This window comes from Podarcis raffonei, chromosome Z, assembly GCF_027172205.1.
Source record: "Podarcis raffonei isolate rPodRaf1 chromosome Z, rPodRaf1.pri, whole genome shotgun sequence".
NCBI classification, from domain to species: domain Eukaryota; kingdom Metazoa; phylum Chordata; class Lepidosauria; order Squamata; family Lacertidae; genus Podarcis; species Podarcis raffonei.
In genome coordinates, this window is record NC_070621.1 from 17,534,864 (window position 1) to 17,544,212 (window position 9,349).

General features: G+C 46.0%; 1 protein-coding gene across 1 annotated transcript; it reads right to left on the reverse strand.

The window, feature by feature from the left end:
- Positions 1-4,416: 4,416 nt before the first annotated feature.
- LOC128406818 (torsin-1A-like) lies at positions 4,417-9,132 on the reverse strand. Its single transcript, XM_053374537.1, has 5 exons — positions 8,810-9,132; positions 7,735-8,000; positions 7,078-7,253; positions 5,938-6,059; positions 4,417-4,714 (listed from the first exon to the last, which is right to left on the reverse strand). The coding sequence occupies exons 1-5, from the start codon at positions 9,033-9,035 to the stop codon at positions 4,470-4,472; spliced, it is 1,035 nt and encodes a 344-aa protein (XP_053230512.1). The 5' UTR covers positions 9,036-9,132; the 3' UTR covers positions 4,417-4,469.
- Positions 9,133-9,349: the final 217 nt, after the last annotated feature.

Sequence of the window (9,349 nt, forward strand, 5' to 3'; positions counted from 1 at the left end):
GTGTGTGTGTATAATTTGCCTGTTGATGGGCTGGAACATTACCCTAGAGTTTTTGACGAGGTTTGCAGCTTTGGTATAAGTCTGAAAGGGGATTTAACTTTGGGTTCACTGTTACACGTAGCCTGATTGGTTTGTTCTTCCCCAAACCAGTATGCCTTCCCGCCCAATGATGTTGGATTCCCAGTTCCAGTCAGCGCACCCACACCCCAGCAAGTGTGGCCAGGAGTCAGGGATGATGGGAGTTGTAGTCCCCCGCTGTAACTTCTGGAGGACACCAGGGTCAGACAGCCTGGTTTAAATCAAGGACTAGAACCCTTCCTCTCCAAATAATGCCTCTCACTCATCCTACCTGTATATATTTTTAATGGAAATTAAGGAACATATTTTTAAAAGTATCTCTTATCCCTCTATCCTTCAAAATGGTGATAAATTTTTTATTAATGTTACAGAGATTTGGGTATGGTGGGGAGAACTGGGTCAATTAACTGCCCCCCACCGCAGCAATAAATATGTTTAGCCCTATTTGCCAACCTGGGGCCCTCTAGATGCTTGACTAGGGGTGATGGAAGTTGTGGTCTGAAACATTTGGAGGGCCACAGGATGGTGAAGGCTATTGTAAGGCTTAATTAAGCAGCATTTATTTAAAGGAATGAGAACATGAATGTGTGAAATGCAGCTGGGATGTGTATGTGCGCCACAGCAAACAAGTAACTCCAGATGCATCTGAACAGATAGAATAGGCTACTCTGCAACTTCCTGTTTGATGGAGTTTTAGGAAAAGTAGATCCGTTGAAATTAACTATGATTCAAGTTGGTCCTTTTCATTTCAATGGGTCTGTTCTTGAGTGTGACTGCTATCAGCTATAAGCCTGTGTGTGGCCGTAGAGAGAATCCTGTTTAAGCAGGAGCTGCCAACTGAGCTCTGTCTGGGTGTAGCGGTACAATAAAAGGCCACTGAGCATTAGGGCAAATCGCTTAGGTTCCTGCTGCGGTAAAAAGTCACTGCAAGGGACTAGGCATGAAAGAGGTTGGTTGCACAGTCCCTATTCTCCTGTAGCCTGGACACCATCTTATCAGATATTTTGCCAAGAGACAGAAGTGTGCTGGTTGAGTGTGTACTCACTTTATCTCACCATGAGGTTATGATGTTCCTTCTCATTCTTCACGGGGTTGCCCCACAGCCCCGTAGTGAAATACAGTGACTTCTTCGCCACTTGGGAATGCAACGGCCAGAAAAATCACCAAAGGATAAATTGGCAGTGTAACAAGTTCAGAGTGTGAGGTTTGATTCTGTGTTTCCCCTTTTAAGAATCCAGAGGAACAGCTCATATGTGGCTGAGAAAGGAGATCAGAATCAGTAGTTGTGAAAAAATTGAAACTTTTATTTCATTTTAAAAATGGCCAGTGTGGGCTACGTTTTGTAACTTCTATGGAGTGATTGTAGTTCAGTTGCTGCTATCTGTATTAAATCTTGGACAAAAGTACCATAAAACAGGTCTCTTGCCTTTCTTTATTTGCTCAGGTGTTCAAAACTGCAGTTCTGATACTCTGGATACAAGAGTAAGCTTCAACTGCCACAAGCTGCTGTAGTAAAAGGTTTTTGCGCTCTCCTATTGTCTTTCTGCCTTCTTAATCCTCCCTGTGGTTTTGTTCATTGTCCAGGGAGCCTGATTTGTCAAAAAAGCCAGTTTCTAGGAGATGAGCAACTTCATTGAAAGACCAGGATCCTGTGACCAATCAGATGACCCCAACAGCTGCCCCCCCCGCATCTGTAATACCCAGCAACTGGCATTCAGAGGCAAAATTTGCCTCCAACAATGAGGAGAGAATGCAGCCATATCTGGTCAAATTATGCTGGCAATGCCTTTCACTTATTTGCATGGCAGGGAAGGGGGTGTCGACTATAAAAGTATCCTACTGTACAATTAGTGTCATTTACATTAACTTGCTCACCCACCATCAGCAGTTTACAACCCCCCCCTCCAGGGAAAGTGGTCCATGGTTTGTGAAAAAGGTTACTTGCCCCTGTTTTAACTCAATAGATGCAGGACAAAGAGACATTTGACCCATTATTTTACAATTTTATTTAAAAAATCAGTTGCAGGAGGGCATAATCGGGTAGTTCTAAATCAAAAAATCACAAAGCTGTAGTCTTCTCCCAACAGCACCTAGTTCAATTTGCTCCATGTCTTTTGGCTGGTTCTGGGTTTGAGGCAGACCAATAAGAGCACAATCCTCTGTGTGCACTTAGAAGCAAGTCCCCCCGAGTTCAACAGGGCCTCCTCCCACCACAGAATATGCCTGCCTGATGCCTAAGTGATGTGTTGCACTTAAAATCAGTGTGAAGAAGTTGGTTGTGACAAACTCTTTCACATGTAGTTCACAGCAAGGAAGTTTCACCATCTCCCCACCCTGCAAACACACTTTGTTCAGTTCTTCACTCCTACAGAGGCTTTTGAAAAAATGGGAGTGGGAGTTGGGTAGAAGGAAGGGACAGGGGACTTTCTTAACTAATCTTAGCTTGATTTCAAGAGGACTAAAGTGCAACTGACTTTATGTAGGCTTAATCCAATGCCTCAGTTGACACATCAAAATGTGTGTGGGTTTTTTGTACTTACGGTTGCTTAAAACAATAATTTGAACTTCTCGGCTGGCAAAGTATGTTACAGTGATACTGCCCTGCTACTCAATCTTGTTTCTACATTGTAGCAGTTGCTGTGCAGCCATCACTGTGACAGCTGTTACCCCTGGGTTTGTCCTGCCAAGCCATAGTGAAAACTGTCCCTGTCCATGGTTTGGTGAGTTACGTGCGAAAGAGAGCGATTTCTTCACAAATGCCCAGACTTGACACAAAAATGCCCAGTTAAGGGCAGCTGTTAACTCTGCTATATCAAACAGATTCCTCCTCTTGGGATGTGTGCTAACAGCGAAACTCAAAAGTGTGTGTGGCAACCTCTCTATTTTTCTCTCTTCCACACTCCTTCCTGCCACCAATGTGAAATTAGGCCACAGGCTGACTGCCTGTGAGCTAGATGCTGCCAAGTGTTGAAATGAGGACCTCTTGACACAAAACTGCATAATCCAACAGCAGCACTTGTGCTCTTCGTAAGATTCACTCTCACCCTTTGACAAGTGCCTTTTTAACATTAGATTCACTGGCTCTTCTCAAAGCTAAGCTGGAAAAGTAAGAAGATACACCGAGAGAGCTTTCAGAGGATAGTGCTGAGAACTTGGAAGTTGTGTTCAGGAAGATCGAGAAAAGCTGTTTTCCTTCTGCCCTACAAGAGCTTTGATTTATCAACTGCTCTTCTCCAGCACAAGATGGCTTTATTGGGATGAAAATCCAACGTGGTTTCCCCACCACTTGAAATCAGCCCCTGGAAAGCTGTCACAACCCACAAAACAGCAGGAGTGAAAGTTGTCCCACCTGTACTTTAAACCATCCTGGAAACCCCTGCCTGTTTTTGCCTCAGTGGTGCCAAGAGAAGTGGGAATTAAGGCAGGTAAAAAAACTCTCCTTGTTAGTGCCACCAGTGACTACTACATACTCCTTTTGATGGAGAGTGCTGTTTTCAAAAAGCCTTTCTGAATTTGTTTTATTTGTTTACACATAAATTAGTCTGAATATAAAAATCTCTCACAACCCCCTGCATTCTGAGATTTAAGGCAGTGGTTTTTAAGGTTTTGAGGGTCAGGGAATCTTTTGTGTCACACCTTGCACATTGCAAAGGATTCTGGGAGTGGCCTAGAGGGCCACATCTGCTGACAGGGCAGTGGGTAAGTTTGTTACACTCCTCACATGTATAAGGGCGCAAATATTCTGCTGCTGAATGGAGATGGGGGCCAAGATGGAAGCCAGTCTGACCCCCACAAGTATTCCCTCATTGAGGTTTTTCCACCCATACTGGCCAATTTGTTGATGAACTGCCCCACCCCCCAAACACTTTCAAAGAACAGAAAGCCACCCCTGCAAACAGTTTGAAAATACCATGTTACATAGCTCTCTCTGCCGCTACTACTGAAACCATTTAAGAGTTGGCGCTCATGGAAAGCTACACGTCTTTTCCTAAGCTGCCTCAAGAACATTCCTTCATTCCTTGGGAGAAGTCATAATTTTTAAGAAGATTGGGAGGTGGTTCCAACATCAGAGATCTCATTAGAACTCAGTCACAGACATAGTCACTCTAGAATACTGGTCCATAAAGCAGATGTGGAAAAATTCAGGTGGTTTTCACAGGACAGGCATCAGTAAAAGATGCTCTGGAGTGGACCAAACCACAACACAAGGCCACAGGACTGAGTAATTTGTAGGATCAGGTTCGTCATTCCTTCCACTCTGAGAAACTATTGAGCTGTCTCCTCTCTTTACATAATTTAAAATCTTTTTTTTTTAAAAAAAGATTCAGTTTCTCAAAGTTCTGTGATTGGGTTCATTTTCTTCGAAAATCAGGTAATTATAAATATATGCATTACAGGTAGAAATCCAGTTTTGTACAAACAGTCTTGCATCCCTTATCAGAGTAGATCCGCTCTTCTTTTGGGAAGTAAGTCATCTCGTCAGCGACCTGGGTCACAATGTCCTCATCCACCTCGTAGCCGCGGGATTCAAGCTCGACCCGAATGCACATTTTCACATGCTTGTACTCCAGAGGCAGGAAGGGTACAAAATAATCGATGAGGTGTTTGTCGATTAGGCTGCTGTGCCAAAAGCCACCTGCAAAGGAAGGTAGCGATCTTGTTTGGTATGGGGTGGGGAAATATTTTTCTTTCTTTCTTTCATATATTAATTTTCTTTTTGATTTTATCATTTTGTCCAGAATCGCTTAAGGTATAAATACAATAAAATAAAGCCGAATACAGTACACTCCATGCCCCAAATACAATAATTTAAGCTTGGTGAGGGACTAAACACATAGTATAGGAAATTATGGCCAAAATCATAACATAATCATAATCAGGCCCATGGGCCACTTAGTCCACCATCCTGTTCTCACAGTGGCCAACCAGATGCCCCAACATAAAACCCTCAAGCAGTACCCAAGCACAAGAGGAGCCCTCTCCCCTCCTGTGGTTTCCAGCAAGTGCTATTCAGAGGCATTTTCGGCCTTCAGTCGTGGAGGCAGAACATATGTAGCAAGTAGGCTAGCCCTCTTCTCTGTGAATTTGTTTAATCCCCTCTTAAAGCCATCTATGTTGGTGGCCATCACTGCTTTCTGCAAGTTCCACAGTTTTAACTATGTGCTGGACCACAAACGGTTTGGTAAAAAGCCAAACAATAATGATTTTGTGTCACTAGAGGTTTCATTTGCACTACTTGCTGAGCTGGGATGTTCTTCATGTAATCAATGGAGACTTTTTTAGTCGGGGGGGGGCACATTCCCACTTGGGCAACCTTCCAGGGGCCACATGCCAGTGGAGGGTAAGACCAGAGGTAAAAGTAGGCAGAGCCAGTGGAGGAACAATGGATGGGATTATTAACTTTCGTACATGCTAGTTTCACCAAACAAAAGCCAGGTTCACACACCCCAATGTGCTGGTCCTGCATACTCTTGAGTACCCCCAGAAAAAAGCACTGCACCCCCCGTCTTTCATCAAGGTAAGTAAGAGTCACTTTTCAAGGAAAGATTCCGGGCAGCCAAAAGAAGCTCAAGCTGGCCACAGGGTTAAGCTGGGTGGGGGGAAGTGAGCTTGGGAAGACTTCTGAGGGCCAGAGAGATGGGGCCTGAGAGCCTCATTTGGTCCCCAGGCCTACAGATTCCCACCCCTGTGTTAGGCAGCATTGATTTATCTTATTTGCATGCTGCTAATTCACACAAGGTAACATGGCAGCGTACAGCAGCATATACACAGCACCACCTTATTTTTCACAAAAGTATGGTTTACACGTATTTCAATCAATAAAAAAGGACTGGAGGTTTAATATCCCTGATTACTCACTGTTTTTGTTATTGAAAACAGACAAGGTCAGGTCCAGGTCCCGTAAGCTCAGGTCCTCCCTCCTCTTTCCCCTCCTCCAGAAGTCCAGCGCCACTTCGGTGATCTTTTCAGCCCCTGCATTACTTAAGTGAGAAAGGAAGGCGTTTTTCAACAAGTGCCAGCTTTTAAAACCTTGCAAAATTTGTACCGGTTGCCAGTTTGCTATGACCCCACGTTCAAGATACTAGTACAGTGGTACCTCTGGTTGCGAATGGGATCTGTTCCGGAGTCCCATTCGCAACATGAGCAGAACGCAACCTGCATCTGCGCATGACATCATTTTGCACGTCTGCGCATGTGCGAGCGGCGAAACCCGAAAGTACTTCCTTTCGGTACTTCTGTGTCACCACGGGACGCAACCTGAAAAAACGTATCATGAAGCAAACGCAACACGAGTTATGACTGTACTGATATGTAAATCCCTATACAGTTTAGGACCATGTTAACTAACAGCAGCCTGCTGGATCAGGACAATGGTCATCCATAAAGCTGTCTAATTCTCTTTTAAAGCTATATAGATTGGTGGCCACCACTCAAGATTACTTGAGAGAACACTTTATCCCTTACATGCCCTGTAGATCCCTGTGGTGAAGTGTCTCCTGCAAGTTCAAGAGATCTCAGAAGCCCATTCTGTAATAACTTGGAGCAGGGCCTTCTGTGTGGCTGCCCCAGTTTTGCAGATATGGCAGGTGCCCACCATCTGCACTTTCTGAAAACAATTGAAGACATATTTGTTCTGACAAACTTTCCCAGCTGGATAAATGGATCTTTACTATGAGTGCCCAGTGCTTAAAGTTTTTTGATTTGTTTTAAATGTATTAGGTGCTTTTCTGTCTTTTAACTCTTTTTGATTACCTACTGTGTAAATTGTCTTGAAATGGCCATTTAGAAAGCAATTAGTAAATTAATGATAGTAGAGCAAGAAGCTAAGCTGGAAGAAGAAAATTCCCTGCCACCAGATGATCAATAATTTAAAGCCTTAGGCTATGGTAATGAAATCTTTCTTCAGGACATATTCCAAAGATGGAGACGAGAGCTTTTAGTGCCAGCTCCTAAATTTAGAAGTACTTTTGCAGCTTCACATCTAGGCTTGTTCCTAACCTGAGGAAGATGAAGATAGCTTTCCGGTAAGACACACCGTCCAGCTCCTCGTAGTAGTCCAGGAAAGGCTTGATGGAGTCGATGAGGCCAGCGTGCATCTTGTCCATCTCGTCAAATATGAAGACGGATCTTGGGCAGCTGCTCACATTGCCCCGGATCCACATCTGCAACTGGTCCTTGTTATTTCAAAAGAACATGTTCTGTTTATTGACAGTATTGCTAAACCTGCCTTCTCAGCTTGTGGGGAGGGCTCTAAAGATAGCAGGGGGTTGCTTCAGGGGGTGTAGGCTTGGAGCAGGGCAATGGTGGTTCTGGCGAAGTCCCCACCCACCTTCCCTCCCTTCTGTCACTCAAAAGTAGGAACACTTCAGCTCAGTGGGAAACTTTTTTCAGACAAAGAGACACATACCCTTCCAGACACCCTCCTGAGGGCCTCATGCTAGCGATAGGCAAGGGCCAGAAGCAAGAGCGAACAATTAATGTACATTGTACTTTTGTAGGGTAGGCTAGTTCCTAGTTCCTGCTCCCCTCTCTGTTCTCCATCTAGGCAAGCAGGAGTCACTTTCAGAATTCAAGGACATGTTGCAGCCCTACCCCAGAACCACAGCTGTAAGGAAATAGTTACATCTAGTCTTAAAATGCAATCAATCTTTTTACCTTGTACTGGGAAATGTTCTGCTGATGAGGAAAATGCAGAGTGGATACAAACTGATGTACAAATTTGCTGTTGAGGCCTCCTTCAAAAAGGCTCTCCACGATTATCCTACTAGCAAAGTTTTTGCCAGTCCCAGTCCAGCCATGTAAGGAGAGTGCCAGAGGCTTCTTCGGGTTTGGATTATTCAACAATCCAGTAAGCGATTTCACAATCACCTTCTTCGCCAGATGCTGCCCAAAGAGTCGGTCATCCAAACCCTCTTGAAGCACTGGGGGGGGGGTGAATAAAAGGAGTAACTGATTAAAAGAGCATTTTGGAAATCTGAAGTCCTTCTGTGCAAGCATATAATTTTTTGCCTGGCAAAGACTAGTGTGGGGAACCCAACCTGTATGAAAAAGCACTACTCCAGTAAGCCATGAAGTACGATGAATAAAAGAATTCTAGTGCTGGAAGTGACCCTAAGGGTTATCTAGCCCAAACCCCTTAAAATTCCCTGAGAAAGGCTCGGCTTCTTGAGCAGAGTCACAATTTCTTGGCTCTTTCAACCTTCATATCCAGTTGTTAGTGGGGGCAGGGGTTCCGTGGTCAAAGTGCCTAATGGAGCAAATAAAAAAGGAGGGAAAAGGATACCCACAGCTTAGTAATAAAGCAGGCAATGCTCATGCAGAAGGTCCAAGGTTCAGTCCTCAGTGACACCTCCAGGTAGGGCTGGGAAAGATCCCTGTCCGAAACCCTGGAGAGAGATGCTGCCTGTTGGTGTGAGCAATACTGACCTGTTTGGACCAAAAGGTTCTCCTTCCCTGACAACTGCACACTCTTTCCTTTCATCATCTTCTTGCGATATCACAGCAGTCATCTCCTGATCCACAGAAACACTTAGGCGGACCCTGCACTGCCACTCCCCACCTCTTCCCTGGCACCAGTGGGAGCGTCTGGTTTCCACCTTCCTTCTCTGATGTCAGAGCATGCACACCACTCACCTCTGAGCAGAGCTCAGCCCACCTGGGCTGCCGCACACTGACGTCACAGAACCCGAACGCGAAATTCTCTCCCCGCCCCCCCCGCCCAGTAGCTCACCTGTCCCGCTGCGGGCGCCAGGCTTCTGGAGGCAGCAGTGGGCGAAGTAGCAGTAGAGCTTCGGATAGGAGATGATTCCTGTCAGGGCGGAGGCGGCGGCGCCGGCTATGGCCAAACCCAGGCTGATGGGCTCCACCGCCTGGGCGGTCGCGCTCAGCTGCCACAGCAGCACTGCGGCGCCCAGCACGAAACGCCTCCCCGCCCGGCGCGGGGGAAGAAGCTTCATCGCCGCCGCCGGAGGACGAGGAGCGGGGCCCGGGAGGAGCAGGACCCCGCTGCTTCCCCGCTGCCCAGTTTGCCTCAGAGCTGGCACTTCCGGTTCCTGGAAAAGCAGCGAAGTTAAATTTCCGGCTCCGCGGGCGCCATCGTGGTGCCGGGCAGCAGCAAGGGCAAGGGCAAATGATTGGCGGAGCGCAGAGCCAGTGGGAAGCGGCGGAGAGAGTATCACTTGGGTTCGACCCTCTCCCTCCACCTCCTTCTTCCTCTGCAAGGACGACGGAGCCGTCTTCGTTGTTATTGTCGACTGTTAATTCGCCACGT

Bases quoted from the DNA above. Each gene is read 5' to 3' on its own strand.
- LOC128406818 (XM_053374537.1), bottom strand. From the start codon at position 9,035: ATGAAGCTTCTTCCCCCGCGCCGGGCGGGGAGGCGTTTCGTGCTGGGC. The intron at 6,060-7,077 runs GTTAGGAACAAG...TTCTCACTTAAG, and splicing joins GCTATCTTCATCTTCCTCAG to TAATGCAGGGGCTGAAAAGA. The intron at 4,715-5,937 runs GTGAGTAATCAG...CTTCCTTTGCAG, and splicing joins TGTTTTCAATAACAAAAACA to GTGGCTTTTGGCACAGCAGC.